A 25,732-nucleotide genomic window follows, 5' to 3' on the forward strand; every position below is an offset into this window, starting at 1 on the left:
AGTGATATGACATCATCATTTCCATGCAGTATATGGGCACATCATATTTTTTTTGTCACATAAAGTTTGATAGTGTCGGCTGAAGACTTTTCTTTTCCAACAAGCTTTTTCATTTCATTTTTTTTATTTTACTTCAATTTACGTACAGCACCCTGAGAGCCTGCCTATATGTGCTATATATAAGAATAGTAAAACTATTATATTTATAGAAAAAGTTCTCAATTTAAAAGATGTTTGTTATGGTAGTTTGAGCACATCTCCATATTTTCATAAATGTTAGTTATGGCAATCAAGTTCTTGTTGAATTCGAAACCGAAACCGTTCATACCACGAGTAGCACAATTGAAAAATCATAACTAAATCTAGTTTAAAATAACATGGATTCATTATAAAATTTTTACTAGTTTGACAAAAAATAAACATAACATAAAGTTTGATAGTGTAGACAGAGCTTTATATTGAATAAAATACAGTTTACCTCTTCAATATAAAATATACTAAAATCTCACTGACTTCCTACTATTAAACTTTACTGTATGTCGTGACCAAACACACTTTATTTTCTTCCGTTTCTTTGTTTATACATACTTTTCAAAAACAATTCCATGGAATTAAAATTATCTATCTATGAGAACATTCAACTTGTGATATCCGTCAAATAAATCCCTTACATCATGCTGGTATAATGCTTACATAAACTGAACAATTATTGAAGCTTACAGTTAAGTCTTAAACTCAACATAGGCCTTCAAAACATAATCTTTTTGTTTTAACTTTACATACAAAAACATAATTTACTTAAACTAATGTATTTTTTTTCTTTGAACTTTATATTAACTGTTGACTATGATCAACTATTCTTTGAAATTAAAGGGTAGCTTCAATTTGTTGCCAATTTAACTTTTTATTCTTTTTAATAACACAAACTGTAAATTGTCTTTAAATAAATAATAATCTTTACTTTATGCATAATATTTTTTTTCCCAACATTTTTGTAAGTCTTGCTTAAAGCTTGGTTCACACTTGGTTATATTGTTTATTATTTTTAAAAAATGTTTTTTTTTTTTAAATGGGCTTATGTCATGATGATCGTTCTTCTCGTTCACTTTAAAGTGATTCTTTATTCTTTGCAATTAAGGGGTAAGGGGACACTATCCTATGAAACCAACTGGGGCTAATATATGTTTTAATATTGTGGCCCCTATTCAGGGAACATTTTATTAAGTCCTGAATCTGTCCCCTAGTTAGAGGTTCTACTGTAGTAAGGAAGAACTTAAATCTATTGGTCAACTTAATATTGAAAGTCGGGTTAAACAATTAAAACTAAACCATGTTCACAAAATATTCAACAACCAAGCCATTCCATAAATGTACACACACTTCTCCAAGACATCCACCATCCAAAATATCACAAGAAGAAGCTCTCATACAATTCTACCTGTCTAAATCAGACACATATATCAAAGACACATTCTTCTACACAGCAGCACAACAATGGAACCTATTACCACACATTTTAAAAACCATTTTTAGCAAGACAGATTTTTAATTTAAAGTAAAGGAATATTTAGCAACGTCTCATGAATGAATAAATGACACTTGTATTTTAACTTACTGTAAGACTTTAAAGATGTATTGTCCCTTTGTCAAATTCCAAAAAAAAAAAAAAAAAAGATTTCGAAAAAAAAGTCGGTCATTTTGAAGTATCATAATAGTTATTAACTTTCACCAAAAATTAGTCGAAAAAAAAATCATTTAACTGAAATACAGACGTTTTTTGGTCCAAAAAATAACTTTGACTTCCAGTCAAAGTTTTCGATCAAAACATATCTCATAATGCAACGCGCTTATTTGGCTACTCTGTATGCATAATCATAAAACTTCCTCGCGATCTGTGTGAAAACACCTCCTCAACCATGACGAGTTGTAAACAATCCTAATTAGCATCATGCATAATGTATACTCATGGTTTGAAATCTTTGTTTACTTTCGCTCGCGACGATTTTCCAGACGAAATGTAATCAAATTAATTTAGCTGTTAATTACGTAAAATTTTTGTTTTTGGCTCGAATTTTCAACTTAAAGTGAATAACTTTAATATTACTTTGATATGGCCAATTTAAATTTAGAATATTTTGATCTTCATTTTTTTGTGTTTCAAGGGACAATACATCTTTAAAGAATGACTTGTAATATTATTTTAATAATCAATTTTATACAGTATGCTTTTATATGCTATGTTTTATTGTTTTACTGGTTTAATATTTTATTGTTTGTATGTATGTATATAATGGACCCCAATGGAAATAAGCTGGAATGATATTTACCGGCTTTTTGGGTTATCAATGGAAGACTACCATATGTTTTAATTGTTCTTGTTTACCAATTGTAATGTATATTTGTGTACTTCCGAATAAATTCAAATCAAATCATACTAAAGCTTGGTTTCCACTGGGACGCAACAAAAAGACGTAAGTGCAACGCAAGTGAGTTGACCAATGACAAACGACGAATAATCCATCGCCTGGGATTAGTCATAATACTTGCATTGTGCCTACGTCCTTGTGTTGTTTCCTAGTGGGAACCAAGCTTTAAGCAAAATATTATGCATTAAGTAAAGATTATTATATATTTTCAAGACAATTTATAGTTTGTGTTATTAAAATGAATAAAATGAGAAATTGGCAACAAATTGAAGCTTAGGACAGTAATAAAATATTTGATAACTTACAACTTACAACTTTACTTTTTTATAACATTTTTCAGCTAGAACTTTCTTAAATTTGCAATTGTAAACCTTAGGCCATGAGATTAATAAATAATTAAAAACCATAAAATAGTGAATGTATGTTCATCTGGCAGAAGGCTTTCATTAAAAGTTGATAACTTAAAAAATAATGATTGCTAATTAATTACCTTTGACCTTTGATCAATAATTAAAACCAATAAAATATCAATATTAATTATAGTACTTTGTATCAGTTCTGTTCGTCTCAAACAAACATATACATTGATTAATTAATAATGTTTAATATATATCTTAAAGGAGAATTTTGTCTCTTTTATTTGAATTTTTTTTTTATACAAAGTTATAACAAATAGTGATAAAATTGAATCATCATTTTTCCGGATAAACAGTGGAGCATTATTTTATCATTATGAGAAAAAATTAAAAAAAAAAAGTTTTATATTATTTAATTTATTTTGGTATCTTTTTTGCTTAAGCTCTGTCTACACAGCTATCAACTAGTTTGACAAAAAGTATGATGTGTCTAAATATGGTAGTGATATGACATCATCATGTCAATATATGGGCATATCACATTTTTTTGTCACAAAAAGTTTGATATTGTAGACAGAGCTTTAAGGATCGGTTAAAAGACAAATAAACCGAGGTGATTGCATGACACAGATATTACAATAAATATCTATAGTTTTATACCTTGTACATGAGGTCGTCCACCAACATGTCATGTTGTATAACATACTTCTTTAATTGCTCATAATAAAGACAATCCTGAAACAAAAAACAACAAACTCATTATCAAACTTTAAATTGAATTTGTAATTGCTTTGAAGAAATAACTATGAAGAAAAAACTCTTTTTATAACATACTGATTGAATTCATGTCAAATTTCCATTGTATGAAGCTAAGAAAAAAATGTTTGCATAAAGCCTTGTCTACACTATCAAACTTTATGTGATGTGATGTGCCCATAATATGACATGATGATGTCATATCACTGCCATATTTGGGATCACACTTTTTTGTCAAACTAGTTTGATAGTGTAGACAGAGCTTTAAGATAAAGTATAACTTAATTTATTCTAAACTTTAACTAGAAGAAAGAACATTAAAACTGATTAAAACTACACAGCAGTAACAACATTTTAAAATAAATAAAAATGTTAATAATCTAAATAATAGGCCTCTATTTTTTCTAAAAACTATATGGAGCTATAGTCATAATTATAGTTTACTAGTCATATTTATAGTTTTTTAGTCATTATAGTGACACACAGCTACGTACCTATTGTGTCTAAAAGTCATTCTGTACATGCTCAAATGTTTAGGAGCGTATGCAGAATGACTTTTCAACTCAACAGTTGTATTAGTAGCGTGGTACGTTGTAAAAATGAAAGGATATTATTGACATTGTCTCACTCAATCTGCCTGTTACTAGGTCAAATAAACCACAAAATCATAATATCTTCTGTTACAACTCATCAAATGGTTTCAGCTAAAAAAACCTTAATAAATCCTAAGACATTTAAACAAATTCATCCGGAAAAATGAAAAAAAGAGATTATACTAAGTTGTCACTCAAAATCTGATATTAAGTGAAGTTGAAAGTATGTTAGGTAGTCCGCGGAGTGTTGTGAAATTACCTGGGGTACGTAGCAACGACTGTTTCAGAGAAAAAAAAATGAATTTGTTTGAAAAATCTGTGACTTAATATAAAATAGGCCTATCAATATTGTTCTGTATTCGCTTTTCCTGTATTGAAATATCAGGAGTGTAAAAGGTAATATGTGGAAAACATTCTACGGTTCATAAGTTGATATTTAAAGGTCACAAATGATTAAGCTTTTTGGAGATTTTATTTTGCAATTTAAGCGTTATAATTATGATTTAAGACAGTATCGATACAAAATCAAAAAGACAAAGTTATTTATTTATTATGAAAAAAACAAAAAGGAATATGCATGGAGCCAGAAATTTGTCTGTTTTATAGTTATTATAATTTAACAACAATACCATAAAACATTTTACGAGCATCCAATAATATAATTTATTTTATTACATTATTATGGCACCGCTATTCAATTTCTCTTTTTTTTGTTATCAGGATCAATTTATTCAAATTGAGGTAAGCATCTTTTTTGTTGGATGAAACCCACCACGTTCTAAGGTATAAATGTTAATATGCTGAGAAATAATACCTCAACAACCGAGACACAGCTATAGTCATTAGGAAAGAAAACACCTGCATTTATAGCTCCATGTGTGGTGGGGTGCTCGCAATAAAAACTCACAGGCACGTGAAAAACAAAAACAGAATTGAGTTTTGCCTTCTGGACCAGATTTGGATGAGTTCCTCCACAAGGTAGGAAAGTTTTTATCAATTAAAAAAGCATTAAATTGCCTTTAATAGACAATGGGCTTTTGGTTAAAATTAACAATTTATTTTGTCTTTTTATAAGTGAAATAAAGTTATTTTTTTCTACAGAAGTGAATAACTTGGTTAAAATTACAAAATGGCCTATTTAAAGTCTGATTTTACTAATCTTCATTTTTGGGGGAGGTGGAGGACACTACATCTTTAACATAATATTTTATACATATTTACTATATTAAAATTATTTTCTGGATTTATCAATTTGGATAGATAGTAAACAAATGAAATAGTAGTATTTGTTGGATTAACAAATAATGACATAAATAATAATAAAGAGCAGTTGACAACTTAAAAGAAATGTTCATTTTTAGCGACTACTTGGACCAGGGAGAAAATCTCAATATATTTTTCCCCAATCAATACTTTCAAAATTGCAATACATTTCTTTGCATATCTATTACACTATGCCACGAGTCTGATGGGTTTTGGTGTGTTATTATACATAGGAGATTTATTACTGTTGGTTTAAACTGAGCCTTCATAGAAAACTCATTTTTAAAATCTCAAGCAAAAATCTTCTACTATCATCTTAAATAATTTCATTTATCTTCTTTAAGTAATTGATAATGTTTAGATTAAAAACAGTAAAACTATCAGATTGTTAGCTGATTGATTAAAATAGCTGCCACATGTAGGTCACTATATAAAACTACATAAAGCTATGTCTACACTATCAAACTTTTATGTGACAAGAAAATGTGATGTGCCCATATATGGACACGATGATGTCATATCACTACCATATTTGGGCATATCACCACCATATTTGGGCACATCACATATTTTTTTCAAACTAGTTTGATAGTGTAGACAGAGCTTAATAAAAATGAATGTTTTAGTATTCAGTAGAATAATCCCTATTAAGGGGACATCTTCGGGATGCAACAAATATTATTCTTAATAAGGAGTGTCCTTTAATTTCCCCTTGTTTGTTTAATAGAAAAACATTCTCTTAATAGGGGTGTTTCCTTAAAAGAGGTGTGGCCCATGAATAGGGGTGTGGCCCATGAATAGAAGTTGCCCATGATTGCCTCCTTTTGATTTCATGAGATAGTGTTAAATACGGGTGTCCTAGAGGAAGTAAAGAGCTCCAATATATATTTCTGAATCTATTTGTTTATGCGATATTTTGTGTCAAATATTTAGCCGCGATGGCAGCATTCGTCTTAAAATCTCCGATTACGCAGTGATATATTTCATGATTTGCTTGGCTAATTTGACGAATTAAATGCATTTGACGTGATATTTGTAGAAGATAAAACAATCAATACTAGACTGGCAGCTGTCAGAGACAAGATAATTTCAAATGTCAGTATGAAAATAAAAAGAAAAAAACTGTGTCAGTAATCATTCTACTACAGTGTACTTGGTGTATATTGTGTTGCTGCTGAAGACCTAGTTTAGGTTGGAGGCTCTCAAGTCTGGGATGACCGAGACAAAACTGGTGCTGACCTGGGTTTAATTAGACCGAAAGCTGGTTAGTGATGAGGGCGTATTCAAATACTTCGGTTTAGGTTTTTGTTTTTCAGCATTTTGTATGTTTTTCTTATAGTTTGTATCATTCATATTGAAGATGTCAATTGTCACCAAATAAACATTTTTTTTTTTTAATTTTGGAAATTTTTTTTCTAGTAGTTATCAAATTATCATTCTGAAATTATTCTGATATCATTTTTGGTGTACAAAACGTATAAATTATTTTATGTCCAAATAATTTTAAATAGCTATTGGAATATAAAGGCAATTATATTTTTGAAAAATTAAAACCGATGACAGTTATGAGAAATAATATAAATATTTGACAATTTGTAAAAATTAATGGCATGGTACCTTAGGCACAAAACAGGGTTCAGTAAGGGTCCTGTCACAACACTAATATAATTTGTCAGTCAGGGTGACAACAACTAGATATATGTTGATAACTTATAGCTACAGTATACATTTATCATGGCATAATTACGTCATAAATAGTGTCGTCTATAAAACTGATAAATCACCGGAAACGTTATACATTACAGTTTTTAAATGTTGCTCTTGATAAAAAAAAATTTGTTCTGAACTTCTGGAGAAAGTAGTGATAATGCAGAAACGTGTAAAGATTAAAATTGAGAAAATCTAAATAAAATTGCTTTATAGTTTAAAGATGTATTGTCCCCCAAAACATGAAGAATTAAGATTGATTAATACAGACTTTGAATAGGTTATTTTGTAGTTTAATAAAGTTAATCCTTTTTGTAGAAACAAAACTAGAAAAGTCTTCACTTACAAAATAAATGGTTAACTTCAACCAAAAATCCATTGGCTAACAGCCAATTTGACTACTTTTTGCTTTAAATTACAGTTTTTCATGTAAATACATTTTTTTTTCAATCTAATTTTTGGTCAAAATGGATAATTGTTATGCGAAATTAAAATGGCATATTTAACAGAAACTTTTTTAATACATATTTTTTCAGGGGGACAAAATTACATCTTCAATATAGAAAATTTAAATATCCTTTCCTGATAGATCATGAAATGAAATGATACAAGGCAATGGCTAACAGACTATTTGCAGTATTGCCCGTCTAAATGGTGATGTTCAGGAATAGGCCCACCACAGAGACAGTACGGTAGTTCATAAATCAAATGATGTAGTAGTTCACACAACAGGGTATCAAACAAGTAAAATGACTTGTAGATAAATAAATAAATGTATGAATAATTTAAGTAAATCAATAAATGAAAAAAAAAAAGAGGACAGACATGTGAAAATGACTAATTCTTCTATTTCAATTATCTGTCTATTTGATATATGCCAATTATTGAAAATCAACGATTTGATAGTTATTCCTGCTGGGAGTCTAAGTTACGAGCCGTCTTAAATAGCTGGTGGTCTCAATATTGGGATCTTTAAAAAAAACATCTGAGATAATACCTGTTGGAATATGAAATAATATGATTGGAAAGTATAAAAGGTCAAGGAAAACAAAACAAACTTTAGACATACTATTTACTACTTCTCTTACGCCTAGTGTTTTAACCTACCTTTGGCATATAGTTTTACCCAAATTTGTATAAACAACTAATTTCAAACGCAGTCTCTCTCCCCACAAATACCCTTTGGGTTGGCTTGTTAAATTTAACTTTTCAGAAATTCTGGTATTGTAACCCAAATGTATTTTTTTGGGCCATTTTTTGAAGATTTTCAAGTTTTTGGAAGGTTTCCCCATAGAGTCGACTGTACACCTTTATTGGATTTTCCAACAAATCACTGTACATTATCTCCACATATGGCATTTCTGATTATCTTCATAGGCAAATTCTGTAATACAGCATCACATACATATCACATGTGCTGCCTGTATTAATATTATGTTAATGATTAGGCTTGATACATGTGTATTATATAATTTGCCTATGATACCGTTCAAATTCTAGATACAGAAATGAGAATCGGTTAAATTCACTCAGATTCAGTTTAATATAAATGCAACTGAAAAACTTTTATCCAAATTTGAAGTAGCTTAAATGCATTTTTCTTCCTTTCTGAATTTTCATAAATAATAAACATTTATTTAAGATTTAAGTGTACACACAGTACATTCTTTTACGTTGATAAATTAATCAAACTTTACTTTTATTGGCTTTGGTATTTTCTTTTAGAATAAATAAAGAAATAAGTTTACAGTTCAACATCCACAGATTATTTTAGTTGTTGTCCAATGAGAAATGGACCAATTACTTATTTTATTGGCTTCTTCGGTATTTTCTTTTAGAATTAATACTAAAATTGTGTTACAGTTCACTAAACACAAATTATTTTGTGCAGTTAAGTTAAATTGTGCATTGAGAAATGAAAAAAAAGTGAAGTCTATTTATTGGCTTTGTATCATTGAAGATGGAATTTTATTTTATTGCGCATTAAGAAATAAGTATTTTTATTGACTTTTGGAATTTTTCTTCCAATTTATCATTAACGATTAAATTGTCTTCAAGTTCAATCTCTTGACATAATTTTCTTTTAGTTGTGCGTCGATAACAGAACATTATTGTAACGCATTTAGATTGGCTTTGTTATTTTTTTATTCTCTTCCTACAATGATGAAATACTCATACAGTTCAGCATCCATAGACATTATTTTTGTCAAAGTTGTGCATTGAGAAAACCAGCTGCATTTACTTAAAGTTTAATTCACATCACGGATATTGGGAAATGGCAAATAAGAATACTAACATAATGATTTATTGTGCTTTTGTTTTCTTACTACTTAAAATGATCATCTTCGTTAACATTTTCCGGCATCAAACGTTGCACTTTCTATCATGTCGTTTTTCATTGAGTCATTTTTCAGGGAATAATGGCTTTTCTTGCTAACATTCCTACTCCTTAAGGTCATTCTATTTGCTGTGCAAAGTTCTGTCTACACTATCAAAGTTTATGTGAAAAAAAATGTGATGTGCACAAATATAGTAGTCATATCCCCCCCCCCCCCCCAAATATGGTAGTGGTATGACATCATCATCATGTCCATTATTTGGGCACATCACATTTTTTTGTCACAAAAGTTTGATAGTGTTAATAGACAGAGCTTTAAATTTTCATGCTCCGTCTACAATATCAAACTTTATGTGACAAAAAAATACCATATTTGGATATATCACTACCATATTTGGATATATCACTACCATATTTGGGCACATCATACTCTTTTGTCAAAATAGTTTGTCAGTGTAGACAGAGCTTTATAGATTAGTTTTAGTGAGTGATATTGTGTTTATTTCCACTAGTATTACATACAGATTCTCAGCCAACTGTATCTTTAAAGTTTGTCTAGTGCCATATAGGCAAATTCGCCACTAAAATTAGATCGCATACTACCAAATTACCCATTTTCCAGCCCTGCGTTATGTAGAAATTGATGACACATGTACAGTTTGCCTTTAGAAGATAATAATACAGCAAAACCAACAAAAAATGCAACTATGAAACAGTAAGAACTACAAGTGGGCCAAATGAAACATAAATCTGTTTTAACTGGCAATTCTACTAAGGAAAAATTTAGAGTAAGAGCAATTTGTTAAGGTAATTTAGTGAAATACCAAATTTGGGCCAGAAATTACACTAACTGATGAGAAGCCAAATGAAGACAAAATGCCAGAAACTAAGCCAAGTGGCCATCATCAACGTTTGAACTCTGACCTTTTCAATATATTCGTTAACATGTTTAATGCCGATAGCACAAAAAAAAACACAAATTGTACACTTAAAACGGCTTATCTAAATTTTTATATTGACAACAATAATGAAAAGCACTAGAAATCAAAACTAAGAAAAAACAAAAACATATGTGAAAATAAAATCTAGAAGATATAAAGAATATCTAGAAAAATGTAAAAAATAAATCAAAACAAACTTTTGCATTAAACTGTCAATAAAAAGGAAATCATCTGTTTTTTTTAATTTTTGAAACATTCAACATTTTTTGTCCATCACTATTGGAATTTATTGCAATTTACAAACATTTGAACATTCTTTGTCTCAAAATTTACATTAATGTTGTTGAAACTAGGACTATATGCATTTCACTTTGCGTGTTTGCTGCATTGAATAGTATAGTAATCTTAATATATAATTGATCTTAATAAAATCATACTTTTTATTAACAAAAATAAATAGCATTATGAAAAATAAATATTCCTTCTTTCACAGTCAGGGGTGGTGTTGGAAAGGGTGTGGAGGGAAGAAAAACATGGGATATGAGAATCCTCTCTTAAAAAATTCAAAAAATAGCCATAGCCAAGACAAAGCTTTTACCGTTTCTTTACCTTTCAAAAAAAAGAGGATGTGGATGGAACTTGAGATTCTTCTTCTAAAGGCCGATTTACACAGAAAGTTGTAACGGTGCGGTAAGCAAAATATAGAATCTGTTATTTCTATTATTTACACAAAATGTGGAGCGAACAGGTGGTTGAGCGGATTCTACGTGACACAAGCTACTCAGTTTTCCGCTCACCGTTACCGCTCGTCTGTGTAAATTTGCCTTAGGTCAGTTGCTTAGAATTCCGAAGAGTGAATACTTACTACATCATCTGTCGTTACACCCAGGATGTTAGACCAGATTTCTGATCTCAACGTAGTCGGGCATCCTTGCTTTGCGTACAACTGTGCCAAAGGAGACTGATTCTCATTAATAACTTTACGACCAAATTTCACTGCCTCATTCTCAAATCCTAACACAACAAACATAAATTACAGTACAATAAAAATCTTTTATACATGTGCCAGTAAATCAGGCCACATCTTATTTGTATGATTTACAAGGCGGGGAATTATGAACGTACTGCCTTAATAGTACATACCCCAATCTAAAGCTCTGTCTAGACACTAAACTAGTTTGACAAAAAAAAGTGTGATGTGCCCAAATATGGTAGTGATATGTCCAAATATAGTAGTAATATGACATCATCATGTCCAAATATAGGCACATCACATTTTGTTGTCACATAAAGGTTGATAGTGTAGACAGAGCTTTAAATTTTCATGAAACGTACTTTTTAAGCCCCGTTTACACTATAAAACTTTATGTGACAAAAAAATGTGATGTGCCCATATATGGACATGATGATGTAATATCACTACCATATTTGGACATATCACTACCATATTTGGACATATCACAACCATATTTGGGCACATCACACCTTTTTTGTCAAAATAGTTTGATAGTATAGACATGACAGCTTAATTAGAAACGACTTCAGGCAGGTGAAAACATAATTATATGTTGTCCTTCATATGGATTAAACTATTAAACAACTATAAATAGCCATGGTTTCAAAATGGTCTTTAATAAGAGGACGACATTTACTGTTAGTTTCAAGAGACCAATTATGCACACAACATCTGCGAGAATGGTAATGTTGCATTTCTGCCACATAAAACAGTTTTTAATATCGTCATAAAAATAGGTGGTAATGTACCGACAACTCTTGTAATGGGTTACAACACGTTTGTGAAATCTTTAATTTTAAAGTCGCTTAATGTTTGAGATTTTTGCATATATCGGAGTATTCCGTGATAACATTAACTGATAATTGTATATCATTGTAAAGCCTTTTATTTTATATCCCTTCAATTTGTAAGCACCATCAATTTTAACATTTCATTTCCGCCGAAAAAGCCCCTTAAAATTAAGGCCACACAAAAATATATATAATATATAGTAATAAAACCAATGTGAGGCAAACTTAGAGACACGCTGTCTCAACATAATCTATAAAAGCATAGTAGGTGTTATGAAAATTATGTAATATGAAAATTATGAAACCATGACTTAATCCATAGTTTAAAGTATCATCCAAAAACTGAAACACATGTCGCCATTGTAAGAATAAAGTTTTAAATCTGGATTTTAAAATTTTAGAAAATTTTAGACAATATAAGAATCAAATGGTCGAGCGGTTAGAGTAGAGGCACCGTTTACTGCATCTACAGAGCCAACAATATCGGCATGGGTTTGAGGCTGACTCGCTCCTAGTTCCAAAGTCTTCTAGAATAAGGACTATAAACCGTAGGTCCAGTGTACACAGTTTACCCATGTGCACCCAGTTCATCATTTGAGATGAGTAGGGGGTTACCTCGGTGAAATGGTTCACAAAATAGCCACTGTGTCAGGGGATTACCACCTATCTGATAGGACAGTGATTAATTTACTATTGATAATCCTTGGCCACATGTGCCTAAAGACTAAAAAAATTATAAAATATGAATGCTATAGCCACCATTTTCTAATAAAGTAATATTTCTAATATTTTTCCACACTATCATAACTATTAGAATAATTGTATCTTTAAGGTAGCCTTGATTTTTTCAGATTTAATAATTTTTCTGTGTATTAGCTTTTTGCCATAATTTTGGTAAGATTCACTGACTTATTACCCTAATGGTGTCTCTTAAAAGTTAGTAGTATTTTTCCCAAACATAATTATTTATGGCAACATTAGGTACCTTGTTGTAAGAGAGATATTTAAAATAAAAGCTCTATAAAAGTGTTTATCACAAATTTGATACTAAAAAATTTCTATAAAGTAAAAAATATGACTGGACCTAGTCTAGACGGTGATTTAATATATTTAATGTATTTTGGCACACATGGCATTTCATACCTATAATACTTGAGCTTTACAGGCCAAAGTCAAGAGTTTATTGGTCAACTATGATGTACTAACAACATAAAGACAATAACTAGATACTTGGGGTCAAGTGCCTAAATTGACCATACCTGCACTTAAAGAACTCAAATTCTCCACTCCAATCTGCGCGTTGTTAGGAGACAAATCACAATAACAGCTTTTCTGTAAAAAATGTGTACTTTATTTATAATGAAATTATAATTTTGATATATATGATAATAATTACTTAAGTTATTTATGTCTTTGTCACTAGAATAACAAAAGGAATTCGGTCAATTCATTTAGGATCCCTTGATTGTTATTGCAGAGGAAGATCTACTCAATTTAACATACATGATATATTATCATGAGTTTCAAACTACCTAATTTATATGTAGGTCATCCTATTCACTTTTAAATGTCAAATCATTTAACATTAAAACATTAATGATGCCTAGAAACATTCAATTTTATTGGTTAAATTACTCTTAACGAATATTTATTTTGTGCCTGAGGAAATTATCCTCAATTATGTCAAACATATTTATATTTCTAAAGATCTGTCTACACTATCAATCTTTATGTGAAAAAAGAAGGTTTTCCCAAATATGGTAGTGATATGCTTAAATATAGTAGTGATATGCTTAAGTATGGTAGTTGATATGCTTAAGCGATGGTTGTGACCAGTCAGTGGCCTGTCTGTTATCAGTCAGTCATCCAGGGCTCACTCAATGGTCAGTCTGTTAGTCAGTTGGATCATGGTACTTTAATTTACATAAAAATTACAAAACATAAACATTATTGCAGTCGATAAAATTTTGCAGTTAAAATTCAAAAGATTTAGTCTATGTCTATGGTCGTCTGTTGGTACTATAGGCTGGTCAGCAATTCCATTAGTGTTAAGTTGCTGGTCAATGGTCAAGAGTTTAAATGGTTTATGGCTAGTTTCTGCGGTCAGTCATCCAGGGTTCAGTCAGTCACTGAGGGATCGGTCATTCAGTTCATCTGTCCATCATTTAGTCATTCGTTGACTTATAATCAATAAATCAGTTTTTTATTTTAGCAATATATCGTACCACCTGCACGTTTCAAAAAAATTGAGTGAGCAATTAGACGCATACGTTGCACAAACAAACATACTAAACATGATGACAGTCCTTAATTGATTTTAGTGTTTGTATTCAGCTAGAAGCTAGCTCAAGTACTGACAATCGCAAAGTAAATGTATTGCTAGCTAATTACAATTCACCGTGAATGTTGATTTTAGCAGCCATATAGAAGAGTACTGATATTATACATAATGATAATGATCCTATGTACAATCCTTTTTCTGGACACCTCTAATCAGGGGACACCCACATTAAGTGGACATCTCTATTAAGGGGCACCTTTAAGCAGGGGACACCCATATTAAGTGGACATCTCTATTAAGGGGCACCTTTAAACAGGGGACACCGATATTAAGTGGACATCTCTATTAAGGGGCACCTCTAATCAGGGGACACCCATAAGTGGACACCTCTATGGGGCACCTCTAATCAGGGGAACTTCTATTAATTGTACACTTCTATTAAGGGATACCTCTAATAAGGGGACACCCATAATATGTGGACACCCATATTAGGGGACACCTCTAATCTGAAGACACCCATAATAAAGTGGACACTCATATTAAGTCAACAACTCTATTAAGGGGGACCTCTATTAAGGGGACATTTCATGTGAAACGAACACCCATACATTTAGCTAAAAGGGGTACTCTGCTGGATACCAAAGGTCTCTCTTTAATAAAGGTCCTACTTTAGTTTGAGTTTACTACCATCAGCTCGGTGGTCCAATGTATGATTACATGCTAAAGATCTGCAAATCATGTGTTCGATATAAAGTACATTTTTCATGCTTGGTTGAGCACCAATGATGCAAAAAATGATGGTGATGAACTAACTTCCAAGCCGTTGGTAAGAAAATGAGTGATTACTCAAAAGTAATAACGAATAAAGGAAGTATAAAATGAATGAGCTACAGGGTTTTAAAAAAAAAAAGAAAAAAAATTGGACAGTACAGAAAAAAGTTAGCCTAGAGTTAATTCCTTACTAAAGATAAATTTAAGTTGAACGAGTGAACTAGACGTGCGTATCGCCCACGGTAAATTGATGGCCTCAGATGACTGATTACGACCTTGATTTATAATAGGTTATCGATATCTTACCAATTCTGCTATAGTCTTGACCTTGAGAGGAATTTGAATTAATCCCCAACTTTTCTGCAAGGGATTATGGGTCAGCTGTTGATGTGGGTTTTTTACGGTTACCAATGCATCAAGGAAATCTTTCGGGGCGTATACCGGTCGAAACGCTGTCAGATCTGGTGGTAAATAAGAGGTAATGCAATTTGTAAGGCAATTATGATCGTGTCACTTTTGCTTCATTGTAATTTTAAAATTCCTAGGAGGGTCGTAATACAAAAATAGATTGCTTGAGAAAAATAGATGGATTAACAATGTATTATGGCCAAAATATAATTTTCATAACATGGCTCAAATTTCATAAAAATTCTTACATTATTTGTAGAGCTAATACATTTTATCAATCAATCGATAGTGAATGAAGGTATTGAGTATCAGTCAATAAATCATTCAATCAATAATCAAACCTAATCATCTAATCATCAACTCATCCAAAAACAATGTCAATAAATTATGTATTTTGACATTTCCAAAAATGAAAAATGATGGAAAAAAAAATTCATTCCAAGCAGATGTTGACATGCTTAGTGGGTGATTACAAAAACATTGATAGCAAAAATAAAAACTGGATAATAAAAATAAATAAGGATAATGATAAGAAGGATAGTGATAATACGTAATCAAATATTCAACACCTTTTGTACACTCCACTCTATAAAGCTCTGTCTACACTATCAAACATTATGTGACAACAAAATGTGATGTGCCCATATATGGACAAGATTATTATCACTAGTTTGATAGTGTAGACAAAGCTTTAACAGTACCTGTAGCACAATTATAAGTCTATATAGAATTTCTTCAATACTTCAGTTCACATTACCATTAAAAAAAAAAGATAAGTTACAGTAATGTATTATATAATAAGATATGATGGAATATGATGATATTGGGATGAATGGATACAATAAAGATAACTTTACAAACAAAGACTTTCTTTTATCTTTGCTTGTAGATTGTGTATACAGTAGTTTGTGAGTAATTTGTGTCATTACAGATTTCCCTAAATGGACCGATACTAAAAATTATTCAACATATTGAAATTAAGAGTTGGAAAAATGAGGTGGGAACTATCTAATGTGAAGTAAAATAACTAAAAAGTATAGGATTAAAGCTCTGTCTACACTATCAAACTAGTTTGATGTGCCCAAATATGGTAGTGATATGCTTAAATACGGTAGTGATATAACATCATCATGTCCATATATGGGCAAATCACATTTTTTTGTCACATAAAGTTTGATGGTGTAGACAGAGCTTTATGTAATAACATTTACACTTATATAGCATATATTTCAATGATATAACTCCATAATCAGAGAAACTTTACATACTGTCATAACAGTGTTTGAAATAATATAATTTCTTCAAACTGAAAGGTTTAATTATATATTGAGATGGTTTTAACTGGAAAATAATTTTTGTTAAAATTGTTTAAAAAATACACTGGAATTATTTAAAATAACAATTATTTCACAAATAATTTCTATAACAAAGACAAACCACCTGCTATGGTTTTTAGAAATCGCAGCAAAAATGTGGTTAAAAAAGAAATACTATGTACATGTATCCGGCTAAATAGTGAGAGATAAATGTTTAATGTTTAGTGAATTTTACGTTAGTTTTAGGGCTCAAATTTTGCACGGCTGCCTTTCAAGAGAATATGCTTTTTATTATAAAATGCTGTTTGGTTATTAAGTAATATTTGATCAATCTTTTTAAAATTTGTTTTTTTTTGTGTAAAATTGACCTTTCAATTGATTGGCAAAGTATAATTAAAGAATATACTAATATACACATTTTAATTTGCCACAGCAATTTATTTATGATCTACTGTATCTAAATAATACTGCTCGAATTTGTACAAAATTGTTATAATAGAACGTTTTTATATTGAGAAAAGTGATGATGAATGTGAATACGACGGCGTAACCCGGAGCAGATGTTAATCTACGCAAAGCATAGGTTAACGTAGGACGATAACATCATAACATTGATTCACTAGCAAAAACATAATAATGTATAGATATGTCGGACATAAGCTGAGTATATTTACCCATAAAAGAGAAATAAAAGAGTCCACTTCAAGTCAGCTAAGTAAATATTGAATGTCTGGTGTAGGATAATTAGTGAGCGCGTTCTAAGTAACCAGTTTTAATGATTTTATGTTTGACCAAAGCAATTAAAATGTCAACGCATCGTGATTGGAATTAGTCAAATCAAAGTACGCAACTTAGTGTTAACAGTAGTTTTTGGAATATTTCAAATTCTGTAATTGGTCAGTAAGCTCTGTTTAACTTGATTGAAATTGATATTTAATTAAAGAACTATGTTTACACGGAATTAAATTGTGGTCTATCGGAATTAAATTGCGGTCTTTCAGAATCAAATTGCAGTCTATCGGAATTAAATTGCGGTCTATCGGAATTAAATTGCGGGCTTTCGGAATCAAATTGCGGTCTTTCGGAATCAAATTGCGGTCTTTCAGAATCAAAGTGCAGTCTATCGGAATTGAATTGTGGTCTACCGGAGTTAAATTGTGGTCTATCGGAAATAAATTCCGGTCTATCAGAATCAAATTGCGATCTATCGGGATTAAATTGGGGTCTACTGGAATTAAATTGCGGTCTAGCAAAATTTAATTGCAGTCTATCAATATCAGAGTTAAATTGTGGTCTATCGGAATTTAATTGAGGTCTATCAGAATTAAATTGGGGTATATTGCAATTAAATTTTGGTTTACATTGGAATTAAATTGTGGTCTATCGGAAGTAAAGTGGTTACATTGCAGTTTAGCTTTGTTGACTATTGGAGTTATGACAACAAACAAAATCAGTGTAAATACATTCAAGGACCATACAAACAAATCATGTTTTTTTTTTTATTGATATTTGCATTTTATCTCAACAACAACCATTACAAGATTACGTTTTATAATTACTTAATGGAAGAATAGACAATATTAAATCTTGTATCAAACAAAGCCACCAACACAAAGTACCTAGATAATCAACTGTGACATTTACATTAATGTCAATAATAAAAAGCAACCCATCGTTAATATTCTACGGTGGTATCATTTGCATGTTTAATGTAATGTAATCTAGCCATGTTAAACATTAAATTACTGTGCTTACGTTGAGTTCGCTACAATCAACACATCCTTTTAGACTGCAGGCTAAAGCTCGGACAGATGAACCACAATTATGACTGCTAGATCCATGACTTAGACATTATCTGTATGTATACAGAATATTCATAGCTCAATGAGTAGCCTTAAAATTGATGTTTTGACGCCGCACAATTCATAGTATTGAGTGCCTTGTTTAATATCTTGTACCCTCTTCACATCGCCTAGCAAAACTTTGGGGCGTCAGCACCGGCATTTTATATGGTGTGCGTAAACTCCAGAATTTATTAGATGTGTATTTAAAACTTTGACCTTTCGTAGTATTGATTGTGACTAATGTCTTGTCAATACACTGTACAGTAATATTATTAATACAATGTCTTAATAACTGACATTATTACAATGTCTTAATAACTGACATTATTACAATGTCTTAATAACTGACATTATTACAATGTCTTAATAACTGACTAGCCCTAACCCTAACGCATTATTTTGTACCCAATGAGCTATGAAAAAAAACAAGGATCACTTCGCAGCATGCATGACAGCCCGTGACTGCCCGTAATGAAGCAAAATGCATTTCTTTAAAATATTGTCTGTGTATACTAAATAGAGTACAGTAAGTTGTTTTGTCCTAAAAATGTTAGGATAACCGTTAAACCATTAATAATTATAAGTCCTTTAGGATAAAGGGTTGATATGGTTTTGATGTGTGGTTACCTTACCTGGTTCGTCAGTTCCGAGTTCATTCCATGCATTTTTCAGTTCTTTTTGTTCACTAAGACCTCTCTGCAAAAACAAAAAACAACACATTATAAATCAAAATAAATGAACAATAATTATTCTATTGTTTCCGAAATTCCCTTGATTATTTCCGATATCGAGGTAATTTTTATCCTCATTTGCATAGGATAGTAGTAAATATAACATCAAGAAATACTGCACGAAAAGTCTTCACTAAATTTATCTACAAATTGTGACATAAATCACAGTAATACAACTTAATACGATCGTCATTTCTGCAACATTTTTATAAATGCGGTTTATTTCGAAAAAAAAAATGTTTGTGTTTAACTTTTCAACTAATGTGTAATTTGCATATATGTGATAAAATTCACAAATAGGCTGCTGACAGAAACATACGAAGCTTGGTCAAAGGTCATAGGAATAGATGAGACTTTAAGATGAAATTTTGATAAGAGTTTTTGAAAGTAAATTGTATTTTGAGCTTTCAATGGATTTTCACATCCGTATAAAGGAGTGATAATGTTAGACTCCCTGGAGCCAATGTGTTATGCTGGAACACGTCAAGTTGTGATATAACTGATAAATTACTATGTTAGTAATAATTTCAGGAAAAAAATGCTTTTAACTTCGGTCAACTAATATGACAGAGTTTTTTCGTCAACGTGAAGTGATTCTGTTTTGTCAAATTACTAGATGATGATGTTCTTATTCCACAGTATGATGGAATTAAATAATTCTGATGACATTTTTGACAAATGTTATTATACAAAAAGTTGAATTTACAGAAATTGTCAGATCACACCTGTTGTATTCTTGAGTAAAAAAAGTAACTATTTTCCCAAAAAAATTACAACCACCAAAATCTAGTTTTTACATTTGTAAAATTAGGAAAATTTTTAAAAATCTACTAGAAAAATTCTACTTAGCTGGTGTGAATTTTAAGCCCTGAGATATGATGACGACAATGATTAGAATTTGTGATATCATTTTACACCCTGTGATATGACGACGATAATGATTACAATTTGTGATATCATTTTACAAAGATATTTTTTTAAACAATGTTTTGTCCGATAATGATGATGATAATGCTGTCTTGAAATATGAGAATGCCGATTATGAGTTTACGATGATTATAGAGCTGATACAAGGATGATGAGATTGTCTAGGCTATCAATATTATTGGTAATGATAATACAAGAAAGATGGGTTGATGATGATGATGTTGATGATGATGACAGGGTACTTCTTAATGAGAGGATGATATCTGTTTAGAGGATGTTTTGGTCAAGTCTCCCTTCCATCACAATATCAATATTGATGATGTAATGATGACCTTTTGATGAGGTCGGTAAAAGATGACCTTTTGATGAGGTCGGTAATAGATGACCTTTTTGATGAGGTCGGTAAGAGATGATCATTTGATGTTGTTGACAAAGTAAAATGTTTTTGTCTTTAAAGATACATGTTTTGAACATTTCTATTTGAAAAAAAAAGATTTTATTACAAATTAAATGATGAATTCAAGTAGAATTTCTATTTCATCTACGTCATATGATTGCTCTGAGCAAAACTATTCTCTTTACATAAATAGTAATCACTCTTATATACTATAAAAGCAGTTTGTTTTTACACTGTTTCAAATTTATTCTTAGTAATCTAATTTTTCAAAATACTTTTTTCTTGAAGATTTTTTTTCTTATTTTCTTATTCTTATTTTTAAAACATATAGGGAAAGGATCAGTACTGTATTCAGTCCTCCTTTCTTCAGATAAACCAAATAAAAAAAGATTTAAAAGGAAACAATTAAGACTTTAGCACAATTAAACAAATCATCCAAAAATGGAAACGAATCGTGGAAAGCGTAATGTCGGAAAACATTTCAAGAGATTCTTCAGATATATTCATCTATTCACCACACACATCTTATAATTTGTGAGAGAGTAATTTTTACTGATGTGATTGAAAAACATGAAAATTAATATGATAGAGTACAACATCTGAACTGCCTTCATTACTAAGAAAACATTAAATAACAAGAATTACACAATATCGACACTTGAGATACAACTAAAGTTAATATCTACATCTTGTAATAATAAGATATTTTATAATCATTGACACGGTCTCTAGCAACAGAGATACTGAATTATAAACTGTAAACTAGTACTTGATCTAAATATGTGCAATTTTTATTGCCTTTTGAGACAACTTAAACTCGTTGTGTTGGATACAAATTGATGACAATGATGAGATGTAATTTAGTCAACACTGAGCAAATATTAAAAAGGAAATTTTGATGGTAAAATTAATGTTTGTTGTTTTTATCATTGAACAGCTAAAATAATTTACTTACAAAAAAGCGTTAAATATGAAAATTATCATTTAAATAACAGTTCTATTTATTTGATTCAATTTTCAGTTACAAACAACAACATAAAAATATACATAAGATACTGTATATAAAATTGAAAAACTGTGTTGTGTAAAAATATTTAGGTTAATTTCCAAGGATAAGCAAATTAATTCACTATCCTTCTTTAAATATATTATTTATTTAAAATCGTATCATTCTAAATTATATAATTTACAATCAACAACATTTATTTAGAAACAGTTCATGAAATAAAAACAGCATACATTAATTACAATAACTTAAATGGTAACATTAAATAAGAACTGTTTCTGGGATCAGAAAAAAAAGTAAAAAAACTTGTCAAATACCAACCCCTAAACAAAAACAACAAAGGAGCAAATCATTAGCTAATAATAGTAGATCTATAAATTATATTCCTTTCAAATATGTTCTACTTTGTTTCATTATTTAAATCTAGAAACCCAAATACGATTAAGTCATTAGCAAATTTTATTGTATTGCTGTCAAGAAATGAACATTTTATTAGTTTTAAGGCCACTGGCCTATACAGAATAAAGTCTCCATTTGAGGAGAGTTGAACCTGAACTTGAAAATATATACTGTGATGTACAAAAAGTCTTTGGGAGTGGATTTTTTTTTGTTGTTTTTTTTGTCATTGAGAAAAAAATCATGACATCTGATGGGATTTGAACCCATGACAAGCATCTTAACCACCAAGCTACAACTCTCATTCAAACGTGAAAGTCTATAAATAAATTAGCTGCAATAATGATGAGCTTTCCCTGAAGCATACAGTATTCTAGAATTAGCTTTCAAAATATGACTTGTATTCTTTATTAAACCTTTACAATAACATCACAAAGCTGACGTATCCTGCATCCTAATGTAATGTAAACACACAAATCATGATGATATTTTAGTTATGTTTTGTTTATAATCTAAACCTCATGAAATATGTTAGCAAAGCTCTCTTGCCACAAAATTAAGTTGGGGGAAAGAGGCGACTCTTATAAAAAAAAGAGAGGGGGGGGGGGAACTATATTGGACATAAGCTCTCTCTACACTATCAAACTTTATGTGACAAAAAAGTATGATGTGCCCCAATATGGTAGTGATATACTTAAATATGGTAGTGATATGGCATTATCATGTCCATATATGGGCACATCACATTTGTTTGTCACATAAAATTTGATAGTGTGGACAGAGCTTAACTCTTTTCTAGAAAATGTTTTCTTCTTGATATCCCCTGTTCGCACAATCCCCTTTCTCATCCTGTTAACATGCATTTTCTATGGCAACACAAATTAAATTTGTATCAAAGTATTTGTTCAAAAACTTTTTTTTAAGAATGTGAACTATAAAAGGAATGATTAGCAAATCATTATCAGTAAAATTGAATTTTAAAAGAAAAACAGCAAGTTTGTACTTTTGTTCTTATACAAATTTTGCTAAAAATTTTGAGCATCCATACATGGGACATCAAATGACCGTAATTGTACCGGGAAGTTTTTAAACTACAGTACCCTGTACCACTGTACCTGCCATTTTGGATTTACTTATGGCAATCAAATGGTATCTAAATTTCCACTTTTCTTCATTTTGTGTCTTGTGTGTTTTATGTTTTAGTAAAGATAAAAAACAAAATGACAGAATTATTTTATGGAAAGTTATATGTAAAATGTTTACCTTTCTTGCCAATGGAATAGACAACTCTGTACACATACTGTTTAAGCTTTTTACAATTCTTTTCTCCCAATTTAACTGTAAATAAAAAAATAATATATAATTGGTAAGCATAATATTCTGTATGTGTCTCTGGTGTTTTTCTCAAACTTTTCACAAAACAACCACGATAGAATATGCAGATGTTGAGTCAAAAAGTCAATCTGCCCACGCTCAGAAACATATGCATGGAGCGACTGTTAGACTCAATAGAAGCTAAGTACTAGCATGGCACGTTAAGAAAACGGTCGATAATACATGAATAGATGAATAAATACCAAAAATTAATTGCAATAAAAACCAAGATATTATAACATATTTTAAGATTGTTTAATGAACCACCAGACAATTCTATATCCACCAATTCATCTATCTACATTCATCTCACTCACTTCATTCCTCCAGCCATACACTAATCTTCCCACTACCCACTCGCCATTCATTCATCCTTACTTGATCATTTCAATCAGAATACATTAAATTAGCCGGGGCATTAAAGCAATTTAACATTATGAAACATTAAAAGAAAATCAAGCTTTGAAGTATAATAAACTACTTAAAAAATGCGCATAACAAAACCAAGTTTGCCATTAGAAGGAAACCATTGTCCCCTAATCATAAACACTTTTTATTATTTAATAAAATATAACAATTTAAAGAAATCTATTGAAATTGTAATCCTTCAAAGTGCAAAGATTAATATTAATACGTAAACACATTGTTTGTAAATAGGATTATTTTGTGCAAGAAGCATTTTCAAAAGACTAGAAAAAAAATCTTATCATTATAAAGATTTATGTTACGTTGGCCTTGGATATATGGGAATTTGATCAATTTAAAAAAAAAAAAACTATTGAATAAAGAATATAAGATTATCGTTTAAAGATAAATCTTGAAAACAAAAATGATTTGAAATATAAAGAGTATGAGAGTGTTATTAAAAATGTTATACCATAGTCTATGTTCAAATCCTAGGTAAATTTGAACCCTGATTAACTCCCTGAACAGGGGTGTGACCTGAATATGGGTGTGGTCTGAATAGGGATGTGCCCTGAATATGGGTGTGATCTGAATAGGGGTGTGTAGTGCCCTGAATATGGGTGTGACCTGAATATGGATGTGGTCTGAATATGGGTGTGGTCTAAATAGGGGTGTGTAGTGCCCTGAATATGGGTGTGGTCTGAATAGGGGTGTGTCCTGAATAGGGGTGTCCCAAAACAGGGGGTTCTACTGTATGGTATCAGTTCCCACATAAATTTTACTTTTACAAAGAATTTACTTTTTTAATGCTTAATAATTTTATATAATATTCTTTAAAAATGTTACAATCACAATCATCAAACTTGAAGACTAGTCAGTCTTTTTTTTTTTTTTTGAAGACTAGTCAGTCTTTTTTTTTTTTAATTCAATTTCCTTAATTCTATTTTATTTTGAAAATATAATACATTTTAAGAGAGTACATAGGACATCGTTAAAACATAGAAAGAAAACCATAAATCTTAAATCGCGAGATTTGATATTTTTTACATTTAAAAAAAAATTATAATGGGGTAATGGTAATCAAGAAAATGTAGTGCACAAACTTTTTGTCGACAACATTCTAATTGCAATGCGCAATAAATTATTGTTGTTTCTTTTTCTGGAAGTTATAAATGTTCATTTTAATTTGTTGCAATTGAATGTCAAGATTATTGATATTCATGTTTTGTATTTAACATTCTTTAATACTTTTGCCGCAATCCATAAGCCATAAAAACGACACGTTCAATCGAGACACTCCTTGACCGGTTCTGGTGGTAGAACAAGTCTTCTTGGATAAGGACTTAAAAAACTGGAGGTCCCATGTACACATCTGGCTTATGTGCACTTTTAAAGATCCCATTTCATTTTTCGGAAGGGTAAGGGGGTTACTTCGGTGTACTGGTCCATCTCAGCTCTTGTCATTAAAGACAAATGAATGAGCACGTCGGTTCCCACTTCTTGGTGTCAATACGTCGCTGCTATGCGTCGCTAGTGGGAACCACGCATTAGGAGAGAAGAAAGTTGTTGTGTGTTTTTTTCACACCTGGGCAAAAATCAGCAAAGTAGGCTGCAAGTCGCAGGTGATTCCCCCACATTTATTTATTATATTATATTTCCATTTATTATAAAATCAGATATGGTATAGTAC

The 25,732-nt window shown here is 30.6% G+C and overlaps 1 protein-coding gene across 4 annotated transcripts in view; it reads right to left on the reverse strand.

Moving 5' to 3' along the window:
• The window catches only part of LOC144843058 (TBC1 domain family member 19-like), a 52,225-nt gene that overhangs the window by 17,727 nt on the left and 8,766 nt on the right, over positions 1-25,732 (reverse strand). For 3 of the 4 annotated variants that reach the window (XR_013612219.1, XM_078699722.1, XM_078699721.1), the window contains exons 5-10: positions 23,527-23,601; positions 19,439-19,502; positions 15,545-15,699; positions 13,446-13,518; positions 11,246-11,394; positions 3,443-3,517 (exon numbers count right to left, since the gene is read on the reverse strand). Coding sequence is in view for 3 of the 4 variants with exons in the window: in XM_078699722.1 (XP_078555848.1) it covers positions 3,443-3,517; positions 11,246-11,394; positions 13,446-13,518; positions 15,545-15,699; positions 19,439-19,502; positions 23,527-23,601 (591 nt within the window). In the remaining variant the exon portion in view is untranslated. The remainder of the gene's footprint in view (positions 1-3,442; positions 3,518-11,245; positions 11,395-13,445; positions 13,519-15,544; positions 15,700-19,438; positions 19,503-23,526; positions 23,602-25,732) is intronic. The other variant, XM_078699723.1, reaches the window with a different exon arrangement.

Source organism: Antedon bifida, chromosome 5 (genome assembly GCF_963402885.1).
Source record: "Antedon bifida chromosome 5, ecAntBifi1.1, whole genome shotgun sequence".
In the NCBI taxonomy this organism is placed as follows: Eukaryota; Metazoa; Echinodermata; class Crinoidea; order Comatulida; family Antedonidae; genus Antedon; species Antedon bifida.